This window comes from Festucalex cinctus, chromosome 18 (genome assembly GCF_051991245.1).
Source record: "Festucalex cinctus isolate MCC-2025b chromosome 18, RoL_Fcin_1.0, whole genome shotgun sequence".
Classification (NCBI taxonomy): domain Eukaryota; kingdom Metazoa; phylum Chordata; class Actinopteri; order Syngnathiformes; family Syngnathidae; genus Festucalex; species Festucalex cinctus.
Window position 1 is genome coordinate 1,162,475 of NC_135428.1, and position 19,475 is coordinate 1,181,949.

A 19,475-nucleotide genomic window follows, 5' to 3' on the forward strand; every position below is an offset into this window, starting at 1 on the left:
GACTGATTGATTTTTTGTTTTTTTTTAATTATTTATTGATAATTAAACATTTCAAAAGAACAAATTGGACAAAAACGTCTTTTAAAACAAAACGAAAATTCTTGTAATAACAGTTTGAAAGTGGCATTGAAAATTGTCGTGGTGAGCGATTGAGAGGGGATTGTGAGTGTGGGGGGGGGGAGGGGGTGAGTGGAGCTTTGAACCAGCAACCGATCCTGCGCCAGCTTCGTGTCGGCCTCTGAATCGGAGGGCCTTCAAAAGGAAGGCACTTAACCCTAAAATGGCCCAGTGTTGGTGGGGGTGCGGGGGGAAAATAAAATAAAATAAAATAAAACGACATGACCTACCCCTCAGCTTGCCAGCGCCTGCTTCGACGCCATCTTCAACGATAAAAGTCTTCAGGGGCAGAAATGTATTCAAATGATTTTGGCGGAAGTGGACAGAGGGTCAAATAAGAATTACAAAAAAAAATAATCAAATCAAACATCCAAATGGGTGAAAATTGAGGTCAGGCGTTTCCTGAAAACAGATTTGGACGTCGGCGTGTATGCGTCAGAATATCTGCAAATTGTGTTGTTGTTGTTGTTGTTGTTGTTGTTTTTTCGGGGCGGCCGGGGCAGGAGTGTGTGGTCTGAGTGTTTACCTTAGTCGGGGGGGTGGGGCCACCCCGCCCCCAATCGTCCACAGCGGTTTTCGGGGGGGCCTAAGGCTGCTGTTTTCCCCCCATCCCGCCGCCGCTAGAGCGGTGCGTGGCGAACGTCCAGGGCAAGGGCTCAGAGTTTGGCTCCCTCCCACTCTCTAGCTGCAATAATCAGCAAGAGGAAGAAGGTGGCTGGAGCAGCAGCAGCAGCAACAACATGGCATGCAACTAACAAAGTTTGACATGGAGAAGCTGCAATATTGTGGCGCGAACGACTCAAGATGAATAGTATGTGTGTGGATTGCGATTACTTGGATGTGAAAGGCCGTGAAAACGCGTCAGGTCTCAATGTCATCGATTCTTTTCTTGCACGGTTCTGCTCAGATTTGTGAGGGAAACCGTTCAAAAAAGCTTTCTTCACCGCTCTTCTACAGCTAAACACCAAATTCAAACGCAATCTTTCCAATTCCAAAATTTGGGAAATGCTGCACTAGTTTCAACATTTGCCACCTACATTGGTGCACCTGCTTGGATACAAACTTGGCCACCAAGTCAACATCCATCCCCACCTCCAATCTCCAATTTCCAATTTCTGAATTATCAATGTTGCCGTGGAAAACGAATGCTGGCTGACAATGTGTTTGATTTATCAAAAAGAAGCCTAGAAGTAGTTGACATCATAGCTCGGCTTCAGAAAACAGGTGAGCTGTGATTGGTTACTTTGAGACTTGCGCAACTGTGATGTCATCTTCAGTCGACAGCAAGTGGCAAAATGGCCGCCCCCTGAGATGAATGCTTTACTCTTATTCCACAAACACAATATGAACCAGAATACCATATTTAGACTCGTGGGGCTGCATTGAACAAAGTAAAAAAAAACTTGGGAAGTTGACTACCACCTTTAAAGGGATACTTTATTATTTAGCCATTTTTGGCAGTCAAACATTAATATTTTGCCTCTAATAAATGTGCTATTTTCATTATTTTTCATGTACTATTAGTACCTTTAAAAACATTTTGCAATTTGCTGTCGACTGAAAATGACATCACAAGGGCTCAGGTAAACAATCACAGCACTCATTGTTTTCTAGGTTTGGTCATGTGACGTTCAGCTTGTGAATGTCACATGACCAAACCTAGAAAACAAAGTGCTGTGATTGGTTACCTGAGCCCTTGTGATGTCATTTTCAGTCAACAGCAAAGTTGCAAAATATGTTTTTAAAGGTACTAATTGTACATGAAAAAATGATTAAAGTATCAAATTAATTATTGACGAAATATTAACTTTTTATTGCTATAACGTGGGAGTTATGGTACTCATGACAAGGAAAATTTGGCCAAACCACAGCAGTACGTGGCCACTCAAACGGATGGATTGTCGTTCGTATTTGCTGCTGGAACGATGCCAATTCTACCTATGCCACAAAACGGGACGCATTTGGGCGAGGATTCACAAAAAAAAACACCGCCGGATTGAGCATGCCTTTTCAAATGACGTGCATGTCGACAACACACTCGCAAACCGGCTCGCTTCCTGTCAACATGGGCCGAAAAACGCCGACACAATCTGCACCTCACATTTTGCGCCTGCGAGATGACGTAACTACCAGGACAAAACCCTGATTCGACTTTCATCCTCACCAAACCAACTGTGCCTCTTCAACAACTTCACAATCGCATTTTCTTTTTTTTTTTTGGATAGTATTCATCGTCACGTGGAGTCAATCACAGCCGTTAGCCAAAACGCTTGAAAAAGGGGAAAACCTTGCCGCCTGCCTTGAACCAAGTACTTATGTCGCATTGTGTTGAGTGTGTATGTGTATGTGCGGGGGTGTGGAGGAGGAGGAGGGTGGGGGTGTCGACTATCGGTAAGGGGGTTCTGGCGTGTTGTAAGGGTAATCATTGCGCTGGGGCGTGGGTTGCCCGTGTGCGGGTGTCTGCTCATACGGTGTGGATGCGGAGTAGCTTCCCGCCGCGGCGTAAGCTCCGGACGTATCGTACGCTCCCGCCGCCGCCGCCCCGTAGCCTCCCGATGCGTCGTAGTTGCCGGAGTAGCTCTGCGACGACGCGTTGTTGTTGTTGTAACCGTGGGGGGGGTCGTAGGTGCCCGGGGGTCCGTAGTCTTGGGCGGTGGCCGAGTAAGCCGCCGCCGGCGGTGGTGCCGCCGCCGCGTACGTGCCGGGGGGCGGCGGGACCGAGCCGGAGGAATCGGAGGTGGCCGGCGGAAGAGGAGGGGGCGGAGGTGGATTGGTGTAGGCGTACTGGAGGTACTGGTACTGCTGTTGGTACTGCTGCTGGTACTGTTGTTGGTACTGATGCATCTGCTGGTAATATTCCGTGTACGACCTGCAAGTTACAATTCAAGATGGACGCGTCAGAAAGAGCAAACACTAACTGGAAAATGATGACACTTAACTTATTTTTCTTGTCCTATCAAATAAAAGATTCATTGTTTTTTTTTATGCTTTGGGTTAAATTAGGAATGGGCCGATTATCGGCTGGACCGATATTCAGCATTTTGATGGATATAAGCATTGACTTTTGTGAAGAATGTGGCCGATGAATCAAATTCAAATATTTTATTTGCATTAGCATGCTAAGCAAGAATTAACATGCTAACTTAGCATCAGCATACAAACTTAGCATCAGCATACAAACTTAGCATCAGCATGCTAACTTAGCATCAGCATACAAACTTAGCATCAGCATGCTAACTTAGCATCAGCATGCTAACTTAGCATCAGCATGCTAACTTAGCATCAGCATGCTAACTTAGCATTAGCATACAAACTTAGCATCAGCATCAACTTAGCATTATTTAGCGTTGTTGTGGTCGGCCGGTTGTTCACCTGGCAACGGGGTCGGTCCCTTCAGCGGTGGCGGCGGCGGGGTCTTCAGCGACCCCGGGCGGCGTCGGCAGAAGAGCTCGGCGTTTGCCGCGATTCTGAGTGAAGGAACCGGGAGACGGGTCCGGAAGCAAGGGCGTGCGGTTTGCTCGGATGGGGCTGCGGTCCCGCTCCGTTTCCGAACTTCCCGCGCTTGTGGTGGTGGATGTTGTCGTATTTGTTGCCGCCGTCGTTTTTCTCCCTGCCTGCTGCTCGGCCAGAACCTGACCCAAAGAAAGGAGAAAACGTTGCAGACTAACACCACCAAAAAAATGCGCATGACGTGCTGTTGTGTAGTTAGTAAAGACCTTCTGTCCCTCCTGGAAAAACTTTGCCCTCGCGGCCTCGAAAAGTGTGGTGGGATCCGGCGTGCTCTGAGGCTCGTACTCCTCAGGGGCGGCGGCGGGCACCGGCGTGTGATTGGCCATGTCCTGGTACACCTGGTCGGCGACGGAGCCGTACACCTGGCTGGCGAGGGCGCCGTAGATGACGCCGTCGGCTCCTTTGGAGCTGGTGATGCCTTTCAGGGCGGCGTAGGTGGGATCAAACGAGGTGGTGTTGTAAAACGAGTTATGGACGCTTTGTTGAACCTGCAAAACAGACGACGGGGAAACGGAAAACGTTTGAAGCGCTGTTCACATGTTGCACAAATATTTTTGAAAACAGATTCGGCTCATTTTTTTATTTTTAGAATTTTTTTTTCTGTATTTTCAATTCTGTTAATTTTGAACAGGGGTTGAACATATCACTATTACCTACCTACAAATACATATTTGTTTAATCGTGGTACAGTACTCCTTAAAAAAATAAATCTTCGATTCTGCTCAATTTGAACAAGGGCGAACATATCACTAACTATTATAAATACTAGGGGTGTTAAAAAAAATCGATTCGACGATATATCGCGATACTACATCGCGCGATTCTCGAATCGATTCAATTAAAAAAAATCGTTTTTTTTTTTTTTTTTTTTTTTTTAAGAGCTCAGAATTGTTCATTCGGTATTCGGATTCAACGGATTCAACGTCTTATCATCATTGCCTTTTTTTTTTTTTTGTGTGTGTGAATCGATTTTTAAACTTCCATTTTTAATGGAAAAATATTCAACAAAACGTCTGACTTCGGGTTAGGATTCACACCTTGAGCATGGAAGAATGTTATATTAACGGAACATTAAGCCTTAATATTTTATTTTAATGCTGTTCAAACATGAAACAGATTACAACCTCTATAAGATAAATAAATAATACATTTTCATATAAATCTTACACTCTACAAGCTTACTGATTAGTATTTTCTAAATTTGAATGAAAAAAAATCGCAACAATCGACTTATAAATTCGTATCGGGATTAATCGGTATCGAATCGAATCGTGACCTGTGAATCGTGATACGAATCGAATCGTCAGGTACTAGGCAATTCACACCCCTAATAAATACCATAATTTTTTTTAAAAATAAATACATACAGAAATAAATAAATAAAAAATGCCCCAACACCCTCCACTCCCGATCCAAGTGAAAACATAGCGAAATAAATCGATTTGCAAACTTTTCTCTGATAAGTAACTAGTGATAGAAAGATTTGTCAAATTTGAACGCCTGGGATCACGAACTCTGCTTTCAAATCCTAATATTGACAGTTTGGCAAGTATGAGCCATCTCCTCCCGAATATTCACACACTTGTATGGGAAGTCCGGCGGCAGCTGCCGCAGCTGCGGCGAGCACGGCGGCGTGACTCTGGTGATGCTCCATGGAGCCAGCCGGACGAGGAAGCAGACCCTCTCGACCACCTGCAAGCAAGCAAAAAAAAAACAAAAAACACGATGACGTCAAAAGGTGGCTGTTGTTTTGATTTCCTGGATTATGTATGACAGCTTATTGGGGTCGCCTATATTTTTTTTCTTTTTTTTTTTTCTTAACTCATTAACTCCCAGCCATTTCCCCTTTCGCTTTTGTTTGACTGGATTTGTACTGATTTTGCAAGGCCCACAGAATATTGTGTTCTATTGCTATCAAAACATAGAACCTACCAAAAGAAAGATTAGAATCTCTTCCTTCATCAGGAACAAAAATGATATTTCTGTCTGTTTCCGTTTTGCAGCAAAGAGCATTAAAATATCGCTAAATGTCATCATTATTCACAAACCTGTTGAAAACACGGGCAAGAAGAGCTTGTTGCAACATGGGCCCGGTTGATCTCTTATACTCTGTTGCCACCTGCTGGCTTTTTTTTTTTTTTTTTTTTAAAATAACTACCACGCAAATTTGCCACTTTCTAAACTTGCAAAAAAAAAAAAAAGTCCTTGTCTATTTGCCACTTTCTAAACTTGCAAATTTCTTTTTTTCTCGTAAATTCGCCACTTTAGAAAATCGCAAATTTGCCACTTTCTAAACTTGCAAATTTCCAAGGTTTTTTTTCTCACAAATTTGCCACTTCAGAAAGTCGCAAATTTCCCAGTTTTTTTCTTGCGAATTTGCCACTTTCTAAACTTGCAAAAAAAATGTTTTCCCTCGCGAATTTGCCACTTTCTGAACTCACAAATTTGTCACTTTCTGAACTCGCAAATTTATTAGTTTTTTTCTCGCGAATTTGTGAGAAAGAAAAAAACCTCGGAAATTTGCAAGTTTTTTTCTTCTGTTTTTTTTCTTGCGAATTTGCCACTTTCTAAAGTGGCAAATTTGCAACTTTTTTCCTCGGCATATTGCCCCTACCCTGTAAAAAAATAAATAAATAAATATGCATATGTGGCCCTAATACGCTGTCGTAATTATGTACAATAACCACAACAACAAGAGGCAACTGAATTACCAGTCGTCATCAGCTGGTTGACCAAAGGTTGCGCTTTGGAGAGCTCGACTGCCAGCTGACGGCCCTTGAAAATGGTCCCGTTGAGCGCGTCGATGGCTGCCATGGCCTCCTCTTTCCTTTCCATATGCACAAACGCATAGCCCACATTGGAACATAATCGGGCTGTAGAGGACGAAGAATGCTAGTTAATGATCACAAGTAAACAGATCAAGCATGAAAGATTACTTTCCCAATTACAAGTTAAAGCCTACACCCATTTTTTTTTTTTTTTTTTTTAATTAAGTTATTCACTTCATACGTGATTGTGTTACTTGAACCTAGTGTTCATTTTATCCGGCATTTTTAAATGTAGTTTTAGTCCTGTTTCAATCACATTTGTTAGTTTTTTTTATCATAGTCAGTCCGGTGAAAAATTAACGTTATCGAAATTATTTTTGTTTGGTTTTTGTTGATGAAATTAACACTACTTGAACCACGCAGTGTAAAATCCAGCCTTAACATTTTATTTTTTTTTTAAAAAGCACATACTAATCGATCCATTCCACATTTTACACATTTACATGTATTCTTTGCATTTTGGCTGATTGCGGACGTCACCTTTGACTTTGTCACAATCTAAAACTCTCCCAAACGTGGAGAAGAGGCTGTGCAGGTCGTCGGCCGAGCACGTCGCGCTCAGGTTCCCCACAAACACTTTGGTGGAGTTGGGGGGACGTGCGCGCGACTCCTCCACCACAAGGGGTCTGCCTCGGTACTCCTTGCCATCGAGATGCCGTATGGCCCTGCGGGGGAGAAAAGTGTGAAATACGGAATTAAGTGCTGTCGAAAATGGATGTCTCCTTGAAAAATGTAGCGTTTGAGGGAATATGTTGACTGTAATAATACCTGTCGGCGGCTCCCTCTCCCTTCAGGGTAACAAAGGCATATTGTCTGAGCAAGGAGCAGGTGTTGATCTCGCCGTAGGGAGCAAAAAGCTTGTTGATCTCGTCCTGGGTCGCATCGAGAGGAAGGTTTCCCACAAACAACTTCACGTTGTCGCCACTCATCTCTGTAACAAACCGGGCATCTGCAAAGAAAATGTGGCTTCAGTGTCATCATTGTGGAAATGGTGGATTCATAAATTAGATCAGTGGTGCATATTAACATGTTGATCACATTGGTAATGTCTGTAAACAGTCTACTTGAATACTTATGTATTTTGGTACAAAAATAGTTACTTAATTTGTGTGCAATAAAATTTTTGTTGGTCATTATTTGAGTTTTTATTTTCCAATCTTTAAGCATATTGACGGTGGTACTTGAAGAGGAGTTATTTTTTTGTTTTTTGGGTGAGTGGCATAAAAAAACAACAACTGAGAGGCACTTTTTTAGACTACAAGCTGTCGGTTTCACTCTGCTATACTACAAATACGACGTCTACCACTGCAACGTGTAATTATTTCAAAACAAAGATTTGGGAGCCAAAGTTGAATCGGAGCGAGTTGACTTTAGGCGAACATAACATTAGCTGAGCAAATAAACTCGCTAACTTCACGTCGCCGACACAAACGTGGGCCAAATATAGCGTTGGTTGTGTACGTTGATAAATTTGACTTGTATCGAACCAGGAGAACTATTATCAAAAAAAAAAAAAAAAAAGCAGTAGCGTTTTAAAGGAAGTAAATTCCGACGGCTGGAAACGACATCTTGTAGAAAGTGGCTAACGCTAGCTAAACTAGCTTATCTGCTAGCAATAGCGCAACGTTATAGCGTTCTTTCGTCTGTTTTATCCTAATGTGAACAACAGAAGTAAAACAATAACTCGAGCTCAAGCGAGTTAGCTCTACGGTACTGTTATTTCACACGAACAAATCGTGAATCGCAACCATTTTAGCTTAGCATTTAGCCGACACGGTCCTTACCCAACGCGGTCCCCGGAGCTGGATTTCAAATTGCATATCCGGCTCGGGTTTCTTTAGGGCGGCAGGGGGCGCACTTTCGACACAAAACGGGACCGTCGAAAAGTGTTTCTCCAAAAAAAAAAAAAAAAAAAAAAAGGTTAAAAATAAATAAATGCAAATAAAACACATAATGAATAGCTCGTGTATTACTAAAATTTTTTTTTTTTAAACTATCACGCTAAATTGACTCCGAAACGAAATGCTGTTACGTCACAACTAACGTACGAAAACATTTTTTAAATAGACATTTCTTTTAAATATATTTTAAACCGTAGCGTACGCTAGTATTGTCACTCTGCATGTCATTACTAAGATGTTTTTTTTTTTTTTGTTAATGTTAATCCAGTCGACGAATGTTTCCAGGTGATATCAGGTGAGGTGGGAGGATCTTCCGAAGAAGGAAATGAAGAGGAAACGCAAGAGCAGAAGGAAAAGAAAAGGAGACAACTCAAGTCGTTTCGCACGTTAAGGCTGGCCACCCCGCAACCTTACAATAATAATTCATGTTAATAATTAGGAGCATGTTGTGTTATCCAAAGCAACTTAAAAAGTGTGAAAAGGGGCAACCAGGTAAAAACATTCCTGATGTATTTGAACTTTGAATACTTACCTTATGATGTTGAAACGAATTGTATGCATGCTTCACTCATGTTACATTAACGCATTACGCCGTTATGCGTGTTGTTGATTGTACAATCGATGTTATTTTCCGCATTTATTTCCACAGCTCCTCATAAGCTCCGTGTGCAGTTGAACCAAGTCTGAACTTGCTGGCACACTCCAGGTTGATCACGCAGGTGTGTGCACTGCTTCCTGTTGTAAAAAGACAGGATGTTGTTGAGTTTGTATGAACCACATGTACTGCAATTGAGCATTCAAAAGTCGAATTAAGTTGACTTCGTAAGGTTCAACCCCAATATGGCGATGTGAATTGTAGATGGCACAGCAAGACGAACCTCTGTACGATTTCCCGGAGCCCGGCCAGGGGTCCGAGCACAACAAGTTCAGGGGCCACAAGCGAGGAGGAGGAGGAGGAGGAGGTTCTCTGAGGAGCGTCAGCATCCTGGACCGGCTCTTGTTGACGGTGCCCGTGTGGCTGCAGTTGTCAGTCAACCCTGCCACCGCCCTGCACATTCTGCAGAGGGAACCTCCTGGGGTCAGACACTTTTACGAAAAGCAGACCCTTGTTTGGCTTCTTTTTTTTTCTCAGTTCGCTCATAACAACGTGTTGCCTTGCAGACGTTCCTGGTGCGAAAGTCTCGCACGTCGCAGAGAAAAGTGCTGTGCGTGCGCCTGGTGGATGACAGCGTGCCGTCCTTCGTGCAACAGTTCGGCATCAGGGAGGAACGTTCGAGTAAGTCCTGACCATTCCAAAATGACATCACGCGACACAATCACATTGTAAACAGTACAACTCGTCATTATTTGCTCATTTTAGTGTTATAACACCACCCTGATGTTATTCGTTAGCAATGCAGGGTCAACAAAATGTGTTTCGGTTGTCGGTACCAGATGTGATCGGGGCTGCCGGATTGTGTCGGGGGTCGCCTGCAAATGACGTCACGCTACAGGATCGTCTGGAAATTGTCCGTTTCAATAAAGTTGTATGAAGAAACTTGACGGTTGACGTCAAAACGTTGGGAAGAAAATATTAAGGTGTCGTTTAAATTACAAAATGTATAGACTAAAATTGTAAAAACTTAAATAATACTTTTAAGAGTGGGGGGAGTAAAGATTGAAGCGCCTTCGCGCTTGCTGGTGAAATCAGTACAGCGGCGCTAACGAAGTTAGCTTCGGTTTGGTTTCTTTTTTTTTTTTTTTTTAGCTGTTCACAAATCAATCACAATAACAAAAAAAATCAGTCTTAATGATAATTGGAACACATTAAAAATCTAAACTGACAATATTTGTCACATCTGAGAATTATTTGGTGTATTTATCATTCAGTCAATCAATTTTATTTAGTAAATATATTTTGCATTTATATTCTTAGTTTTATTTACATTTTCAGTCCATATATTTTGTTACTTAAATGACATCTTAACTATTTTATTTCCAATGTTTGACGTCAACTGGATCATTTCCAGCCAATCCTGTAGCGGGATGTGTTTCTTAGGCGACCCCGATCACATCTGGTACTGACTGTTTTGGGGCCCATTTTGTCAGAACCGAATGACGTTTGGGGCCTCTTCCGTCACATAGCGCACTTGAGATGTTGACCACAATTGACGTGTCAATCTCAGCTCTGTCTCTGGACACGTCAGCGATCAGCTTTCCGGATCTCCCCAGACTCGTTTCCTTCTATTGTGTCAGCAGGTAAACTATAAAATCATGTTACACAACATGTACGGTACAGTTGATATTATACCTCATGATACTTTTTGTCCCAGAGATGTGTTACCATTTCCTCTGGAGCTTCCTGAGGCCATCGCAAGAGCAACCTCACACAAAGAGCTGGAGTCCATCTCTCACATGGGAATAGGTTGGTTACTCAAAAAATAAAAAAATAAAAAAAGTGATTTTCATATCACCATCATCCATTTTGAAGAATCATACGGCCGATAACAGATCCATTAAGAAAAGTGTTCAAGGGGGGAAAAAAATAAAACAGGGATCTAATTATTTAAATTTTCATATATGCTTCTGACCCTGGGAAATCTCTGCCCTTTGTTTGAAATTAAAACTACAATAAGTACAATTAATACTTCAGATATTTTGACATTTTTAATAAAACTTTATTTACTGTAGCAAACAATTTTAATGTAACTTTTGTAGACGTGCAAAACTGCCCCTGGAAGATCTCAGAACCTTTTGTTCGATTTTTAAAACAAAGATGTCGATTGACGAAGTTGTTGTTTTTTTTTGTTTTTTTTCACGCCAATATTTTAGGAACCCTAAATGGTTTTCAATAAATGTATTCTTAAAAATAATGAGCTGAGATTTGTATTTATTTAATTTTTGATACCAATATTTTACCTAATTTTTTTTTTTTTTAAAGTTGGCATTTGTATTTAATTAATTTTTTTATGCCAATATTTTCTCTCTTAAAAAAAAAAGCTGGTATTTGTATTTAATTTTTGATGCCAATATTTTCCCTCTTAAAAAATTAATATGAGCTGACAATTGTATTTACTTTTTTCTGCCAATATTTTCCCTCTTAAAAAAAAAAAAAAAAAAGAGCTGGTATTTAATTACATTTTTTATGCCAATATTTTCCCTCTTAATTCAAATAAAATATGAGCTGGTATTTATATTTAAATTTGTATTCCAATGTTTTCCCTCTTAAATTAATAATAATAATAATAATAATAATATGAGCTGGCATTTGTATTTATTTAATTTTTGATGCCAATTTTTTCTCCTTTTAATGAAAATATCGGTTAAGGGCGTCCTTGACTACTAAGAATCGTTATCGGTCTATATCTGTAATTCCAATGCATGAATTTCTCCACCAGAATTCTGGAGCTCACACCTCAACGTCCGGGGACCCCGCGAGCCCCCGAAGACTCGGACGGACGACGAGAAGACGCCGGACTCTTCCGTCTCCGCCCCACCCGACGCGCCCCCGCAACCGCCCACATCATCGGCGCCGCCCGATTCCGCTCCACAACCCGACTCGGACAAGCCGACGCAGAGCGATGACAAATCGGACCCGAGTTCCGTCGTGTTCCGCCAGTTCTGTCCCATCGAGACGCGCAGCCCCGGCGAGCTGGACTGCGGCCGCGGTCTGGGGGCGCTCTGCTTCATCAACCCGCTTTTCCTGCAGTCCGACTGCGTCCTGTCCAAGCGGCGCCTCATCAAACGCAGCTTCAAGGTGCGCGTGTCCACCGAGACGTCCACGCTGATGTTGCCCCCGCTGGCGCCGCCGCCCCCGCCCCCCCTCATGCCCAAAACCAGAGGAAAACGTCAAGTCCGAAACGCGACGGCGCCCGAGCAGCCTCCTCCGGCGGAATCCGTTCCGCCGCTTCCTCCCAAAGTGTCCCGCAACCGTCCGTCCGCTTCCCCGCCCGGCGCCTCGCCGTATCAGTCCCCCTCGCTTTCGCCCAGGGCCCCCCTCGCCGCTTCACCTTATCAGTCGCCGTCTTCCTCCCCCAAGGCGCCCTTCTCGTTGTCGCCCTTTTTCTCGCCTAGCTTGGCTCAGCTGGTCGAAGCCGGTCAAACGCCGGAGGCGGACGAATTGCACCCAGAAATGGAATCGCTCTCTTTGGATGACACGGATAGCTGCAGTTCCTTTAGTAGCCTTGAGGGGGAGGCAGATATGTCGCAACAAGACAGCCGCGATGCCCAACAAGCCAATTGAGACAGTTTAGAAATGCGAAACAGTTTACGGGTGTGTTAAAAAAAAAAAAAAAGAATTTAGTACAATTCCCAATCGATTTTAAATGTCCCCAAATGGATTTTATTATCTTGCCCTTTTGTTGGTGTGCGCCTTTATTGGGAATGCTGTTCTTGTTGTACACGATTCAGCCACTTGGGGCAGTGTGGTTCCACACGTTCTGATATTGAGCTGTAGCCACATTAGAGAGTAGAAGGAAAGTCACGATCAAGTTATGCCAATAAAAGTTGATTTTTTATTTTTTTTTTTGCAGCACAGGAAGAGAAATGTTAAGATGCTTCTCTGGAAACATTCCTGAAGCGTTCTTGTATGAATAGCCGTTAAAAAGTGCCGCAAGTAATTAGCATTAGCAAGTCAGACTGGAGTAGATCATGACAATTATATGCTCATCTATAAATTGAAGCTGAAATAGTCAAGCAAATCGATTCTGAATCGAAAATCGTCAGTCAAAGATTCCCACCCCCTACTAACAGTATTCAACGTTCCACCTTTGTATTACAAATATTCAATTAAATACTTGATGTAAAGTTTGTAAACTTGCTATTAAAATGATTGTAGATTTTTTTTTTTTTTTTTTTTGTATTCAAAGACTACGCTTGTATTTTGCTTAGTGTCTGTCTCACAGATCTGAGGTCCTGGGTTTCATTATATAACATCAAAAAAATATGAAAAAAAATAAATACATTTCACCATGACTATAATGTATTTTTTTTACGTATTAATAAAATGCAGTGACTGTTAAATTGAGTGATTTAAAAACAAATGGTTTAAATAAAAAAAAAAAAAAACAGTTTTATCAAATGTTTTATTTTTGCAGATCATATTTTCTGTTTCAGACGTTAATACTGTCATGTGATCATGACGAAAAATGCATTTCATTGTTTTTGAAAAAGCGATGGTGGCAGTGTTTTAATAGTCGAAACATGTCAAATGAACAAAGATGCATCAAAGCACGTTTTTTTTTGACCGTTTTGTTTGTATGCCAGCAAATGAAATCCAATATTTGTCAGCAATGTGAAATACAGCTTTTGCGTAAAACTCTGGACCAGTTCTGAGCTTGTGTCCACAGTACATCTCTTCTAGTTTTGTGACTCTGTCATGAAGACTAATCGAAGGCTACGTTCACACTGCAGGTAAATGTGACCTATGTCTAACTTTTTTTATGTCAGCGTGAATAGTACAATTCCGATTATTATTTTATTTTTTTCATAGCCGACCTGGGTGACTTTCAAATGTGGTCCTCCATCTGTTTCGGGACATGTGCTCTACTCGACGTACGTGAATCAACAAAAAGTTGTTTTGAGTCACAGCTGTGATTTTAGATTTGACTCGAATTGAAACATGAAGCATAAAAACGTCAATATTTGTGGTTATGATATAGTAATTCAGCCATGCAAACGACTCATTTATTATGTGCGACAATTATGTGACATCATCGTTTGGAGGAGAAAAAAAGAAAAGAAAGAAAAAACAAAATATTATTTCTACCTCCTCCCACATCACTCCAGTGTAGATATGAGATGGGCGAAAAATATGAGCCCCGACGACAAACTTATCAAAGTCTGTGGTCCTGACACACTGGACGTTTACTTCCGCAAAAAGCGTTTTGAGTAGGGATGTAACGATGACGGCAATATCATGATATTAAAACTGCAACAATACATTGTCGTCATGTCACGATATTAAAAGCGGCAAAAAAGAAATAAAAATATGGTTGATTTCCATTTGTGCAATTCTAGCACCCTCTGGTGGCTAGTTTTTTTTTTTTTTTTTAATGCAGTTTAATTTTCACAAGGCATGTTTTGGCCCTTCTATGTTTAAAATCCACATTTTAGTCATTTATTCATTTATTTAGTCATTTATTTTTATTTTATTTATTTAGAAAGTGGAAATAAAAATGGATTTATATCAATTTAATTAAATTTTTTATACATAATTTTTGAATGATAGTTTTTTTTTTTATATTCATTTTTATTTTCACTTTTAGTCATTTATTTATGTATTCATTTATTTATTTCAAATTTTGGCAGTTTTGGTCCTCCATAATCGTGAGCTTCATATCGTGATCATATGGTATCGTGACGTTCGGATATCGTTACATCCCTCGTCGTGAGTGACGTCGCTTCTTCTTCTGCGGACAGACTGAGGTCGCAATTAATCGGTAATGTGAACACTTACTCAAAAAAAAAAAAAAAGTAATGGGAATTGAGCATGAAGACGTGCAGCGTGAACGTAGCCTAAGAAGCCGAAAACGAAGAGTGAGTGTGAAAACCTTCCATTAACACCAACAGGACGAATCCCTCCTGCTCAATTCCAAGATGTCGGCCTCCAGGTCGCCGTCGTATTGGAAGCGCTCCACGAAGGAGCGGATCAAGCCGGAGGCGCTGCCTTCGTACTCCACCAGTTGGATGCCGTCCTCTGGGGGAAAAAAAAAAAGCGCAAACAAACAATGTCAGTGGGTGACCTGTTTTTGTTTTGTTTTGTTTTGTAAAGAACATACCAGCGATGGTGGTGTTGGCTTGGACAAACATCTTGCGATCTTCTTTGCGCAGCAGCACCGTCTGGCGAAGGCGCAGGAAGTTGTGCGCGCCGCTCTCGCTCACGTCCGAGTAACCATCGTACAGGGCCCGCCCTTTTTCCACGTCCGCTGTCGACTTGAACACCTGCGAGATGGACGACACGCATAAAAAAAAAAAAAAAAAATCGGGCTTGCTTGGTGCGGCGTAACATATTCATTAAAAAAAAAAAAAAACAGTCAATTCTTTACTCTAAACAGGATCTACTTGGAATGGAGGACTAAAACTGCCAAAAATGCAAAATAAATAAATGACTCAATAAATAAATTACTAAAAGTGAAAATAAAAACGGATATAAAGATACATAAATTTGAAACATATCCCAAAAAAATAAAATAAATATGAATGTAAAAAAAAAAAAAAACCTCACCTAATTAAAAAAAAAGAAAAAAAAAAAAAAAAAAAAGAAATACATGGCTAAAAGTGAAAATAAAAAAATACATATAAATATAAAATAAATGAAATAAGAACTGTCAACTAATTAAAAATAAATAACTAAATAAATGACTAAAAGTGAAAATAAAAAGGGAAATAAAAAATATAAATTTGAAAATTAGAAAATTATATAAAAAAATATAAATGAAATAAGAACTGTCACTTAATTAAAAATAAACAAATGACTAAGTAAATAAACGTTTAAGTGTGTCACAGAAAAGTAACAACACAAAAAAAAAGAAAAACTAAGATTGAAACTAACTAAAACTAAAACTAAACATTTAGAACTAAACTGAATAAAAGCGAACAGAACCACCCTGAAAACTAACTCAATTTAAAAATGAACTAAAAATGAACTCAAATGAAACATTCCAAAGCAATATCAACCCTGGCGTGTAGTGGCTGGAATGCAAACGTGCATCGTGGATCCCGCTAGGCTTAAAAATTTTTTTTTTTTTAAATCCTACCTGCAGTTTACAGAGGAACTTGTGGATGGCGTCCTTGCCGACGGTGCCGATCTTGCTTCTGTCGAGGGTGATGCGGGCGTCGGCCTTGCCGTCGGCTCCCGTCACCTCCTTCAGGCCCACCAGGCCCTCGCCGGCCTCCAGCAACACGCGCAGGATCACAAAACGGGCCTGCATGTGCGCCTGGGAACGACGCGGGCCGCGTTGAAGCAATACATCGCCAAATTGACCAACTTCCGAAGTCGACTGCCGGCTCACCTGTCGCCAGCTCTTGCTCTCGGGCGTGTAAAACTCCAGGCCCAGCAGTCCGCCTCGCACCATGCTCAGCCAGTTGACGTAGACCACGTCGTCGGCGTCCTGACCCTCGTGGCCAAAAATACTGCAGCGCAAAAAATAGCAACGAATGGCTGCTTTTGGATGAACCGGAAAAAAACAACAACTTGATAACGTGAACGCCCACCTGAGTACGTCCTTGTTGAGCGACAGGTAGAGTCCCACACACTCGGCCCGGCATTCCTCGTACGAGGAGGCCAGGGTGGTGAATTTACTGTCCCAAGTCTCGCTGTCCTGGTACCAACTGGAAACCTTGAAAAACGCGCACGCACAAACGCTATGAGTATATTTTAATATGTGTATTAGTTGTGCGCAATATTAACACATTCATTGCCAGACCAGCAAAAAAAAAAAAAAAAAGCATCATTTGACGTCTTTTTCCGTCAAAGGCAGTGAATGAGTTAAAAAGAAAAAAAAAAATTATGGGAGCGACGTCATATGAAGGTGCTTTCCTTATTTAAACACTGTATTGTTTATTTATATTTCAGTTATTTAAACATTGTAATGTTCTAAAATAAATATTTAAATGTATGTATATAATATAATGTGTGCATATTGTATTATAATATATAATAATTATTATTCATTAATATTAATTATATTGAACTTATTAGGTATATTATTAAGAATTAATAGCAATATATATTAGTGTGTATATTAAATGTATGTAAATTAATATATACATTAATGTAAATGTATGTTTTATTATATTAAATTATTTGTTAAATTTTAAATAATAAAATTAATAAATACTTCGTTTTAGTTAGTTGCACTATTAGTTTATTTAAAAAAAACAGCATGGGAGCGATGTCATCCTTTGGTGCTTTTCTATTGGCTGCTGCTCGATGACATCACTTTTGCGTGACACACTTTCAAACGTCCTTATTCCGGTTCATATCACAATAAATCGACTTCAAATCACATTTAAAATCATCCCCAATGGCATTCAATTAATTACCAAGGATGAAAATGAAGGACATTTTTGCTATAATTATAGTTTTAGTTTTGTAAACATAAAATGCAGTTTCAGTTTTAGTTTTCCTTTTTTTAAAAACATTTTCATTTTTATTTGATTTTGTTAAATTGTTTTTTTTAATTTTAGTTAACTCAAATAATCTTGCGTCAGATTTAACACTTTTTTTTTTTTTGTGCATTCTGATGTACATTTCAAGCGACACAATTGTGGGATTTATAATATCCATATTGGGAAGACTCACCAGCTCGCCAGTTTCCGGGTTGATCACTTTGCTGTGTTCAAAGTTGAACTTGCCCTTGTTGTCCTGTAGAGGGAGCCAAACATGCACACAGTCAAAACGGTCATGCAATGAAAAATGAATTGATTTTTGTGATTCCACAGGGTGCGTTGCTGGCTGCAATTTTTCAAAAAAAAAAAAAATGTTTTGGAGATGCGAGGATTTTGACAAAAGTACAAACCTGGACGAACAACTTGCCGCTTCCGTGGCCCAACAGTTCGTGGAGGCCGACTTGCACCTCAAATGACGGACTCTTCCACTTGACAAACAAATCCTGGTGCAAACGGACACACGCGTACAAATTGAGAGAATGAGACGCGCGCGCGCGCACGCACACACGCACGCGTCGACCTTCACCTTGTCGTCTTCCTCCAAGAAAGTGAGTTTTTCTTTGCTGGTGGAGTACGCCACGGCCAGCACGTTTCCGAGGGAGACGTTTTTAAAGCCCTCCGACTGTCTGATGTCGTCATCTGCGCCACATATCATTTCGCAACTTTATTTACAAAGCACTTGAAAACAAGTATTGCTGTGTACAAAGTACTGCACGTGAAACACAAATCGGTCATGCAGTAAAAGAGTAAGATAAGAACAAAAGTATACAAGTGAATCAAATTTACATCAATAAATTAATAACAATTAGTAGCTAAGTGAATGAATGAATAAATAAAGAAACTTTATTATATATAATATAATTTCAGAGCATCTTTTAGTCATTGTTACAGTAATTGATAGTAATTGATAAAAATGAGTTAAAATTAAAAAGATGGAGTAAAAAATGAGTGCGATATTGATTTGTTTTGAGGTCATTTTCTGCCACTAGATGGCATAATTGCATTTGTAAGACGGTGACAGCTGAGTGCATTTTTCTTTTCCTATTAAGAGCTAACTCATCTTTAACATAAACTTGTGAAATTCTGCACATTTTTTAAAATTTTAAGACACAACTTGACCCCAGTCTCCACAAATATATGCATTATTATTACTACATTTATTACTGATAAATTTGGACGTGCTTTGCTGTGCAAGGTTTTAGTTAAAAACTAAAACTAAACTTCAAAAAACTATTTCGTTAACGAAATCAAATAAAAACAAAAATGCTTTTTTTAAAAACGAACACTGACTGAAACTACATTTTATGTTTACAAAACTATAATGATAGCAAAAATGTCCTTTTTTTTTTAAATTTAATGCATGAGACTTTGGGGATGATTTTAAATGTGATTTGAAGTCGATTTATTTTGATATTAACAGAAGTGACGTCATCTCGTAGCAGCCAATAGAAAAGCACCAAAAGATGACATCACTACCATGCTGTTTTTTAAATATTGCGCACAAGTAATAAACATTTAAAAAAAAAAAAAAACTAAAACTAATACTGAAACTAACTAAAATGAATCATTTATCAAATAATTAAAACTAACAGAAGCACCCTAACTACATTTAAAAAACCAAACTCAATACAATGAAAAGGAACTCCAATGAAAAGGAATCGTTTGCAACGTAAAGCAGACGTACAGTTGGGAATGTTGATGCCCGCCGGGATGCCGCTGCCGGCGAAGGTGAGCACGTCGAGGGAAGTGAAGTCGGGTTTGAGGAAGGCGTCTTTCTCAAATTCCCTGGGCCAGGGAAGCTCGGGGAGCAGCACTTCCGCCGAGCTCACCAGTTTGGCGAAGCGCTCGCTCATCGCCTTGTTCACCACCGCCACGAAACCTAAAAAGCGGGCGGGGGCGCACCGACACAAGCTTGCTCAGGAGGACGGCGGCAGCAAAAAAAAAAAAAAAAAACACAGAAACATGAGGC

The 19,475-nt window shown here is 40.4% G+C and overlaps 3 protein-coding genes and 1 long non-coding RNA gene across 8 annotated transcripts in view; 2 read left to right on the plus strand and 2 right to left on the minus strand.

The window, feature by feature from the left end:
- rbm14a (RNA binding motif protein 14a) lies at positions 1–11,064 on the minus strand. 5 transcript variants are annotated; one of them, XR_013279876.1, is made up of 10 exons: positions 9,235–11,064; positions 8,889–9,091; positions 7,224–7,404; positions 6,936–7,120; positions 6,339–6,500; positions 5,210–5,319; positions 3,834–4,115; positions 3,490–3,749; positions 1,936–2,986; positions 1–1,597 (listed from the first exon to the last, which is right to left on the minus strand). XR_013279876.1 is itself a non-coding variant. In XM_077505459.1 (9 exons), the coding sequence occupies exons 2-9, from the start codon at positions 7,382–7,384 to the stop codon at positions 799–801; spliced, it is 1,563 nt and encodes a 520-aa protein (XP_077361585.1). In that variant the 5' UTR covers positions 7,385–7,404; positions 8,240–8,378; the 3' UTR covers positions 3–798. The 5 variants fall into 5 exon arrangements, 2 of the variants coding, with proteins under 2 accessions (XP_077361585.1, XP_077361584.1); XR_013279877.1 differs by lacking the exons at positions 8,889–9,091; positions 9,235–11,064 and adding an exon at positions 8,240–8,378 and having other exon boundaries at positions 1–519; positions 644–1,597; XR_013279875.1 differs by lacking the exons at positions 8,889–9,091; positions 9,235–11,064 and adding an exon at positions 8,240–8,378 and having other exon boundaries at positions 2–1,597.
- Positions 8,608–9,326, plus strand: LOC144006559 (uncharacterized). Its single transcript, XR_013279878.1, has 3 exons — positions 8,608–8,848; positions 9,006–9,075; positions 9,216–9,326. It is a non-coding gene; the product is annotated as an uncharacterized LOC144006559 (long non-coding RNA).
- LOC144006558 (ras and Rab interactor 1-like) lies at positions 9,327–13,619 on the plus strand (the record flags this gene model as incomplete). The annotated part of the gene is made up of 5 exons (XM_077505460.1): positions 9,327–9,434; positions 9,518–9,632; positions 10,522–10,594; positions 10,669–10,760; positions 11,734–13,619. Coding segments are annotated over 5 exons (1,233 nt in total), but the record flags the coding sequence as incomplete, so codon positions are not given.
- The window catches only part of dpp3 (dipeptidyl-peptidase 3), a 10,329-nt gene continuing 4,256 nt past the window's right edge, over positions 13,403–19,475 (minus strand). The window contains exons 11-19 of the mRNA XM_077505449.1: positions 19,191–19,385; positions 18,033–18,145; positions 17,857–17,949; positions 17,640–17,702; positions 16,550–16,674; positions 16,348–16,468; positions 16,093–16,272; positions 15,115–15,277; positions 13,403–15,032 (exon numbers count right to left, since the gene is read on the minus strand). Of these exons, the coding sequence (XP_077361575.1) occupies positions 14,893–15,032; positions 15,115–15,277; positions 16,093–16,272; positions 16,348–16,468; positions 16,550–16,674; positions 17,640–17,702; positions 17,857–17,949; positions 18,033–18,145; positions 19,191–19,385 (1,193 nt within the window). The 3' untranslated portion in view covers positions 13,403–14,892. The remainder of the gene's footprint in view (positions 15,033–15,114; positions 15,278–16,092; positions 16,273–16,347; positions 16,469–16,549; positions 16,675–17,639; positions 17,703–17,856; positions 17,950–18,032; positions 18,146–19,190; positions 19,386–19,475) is intronic.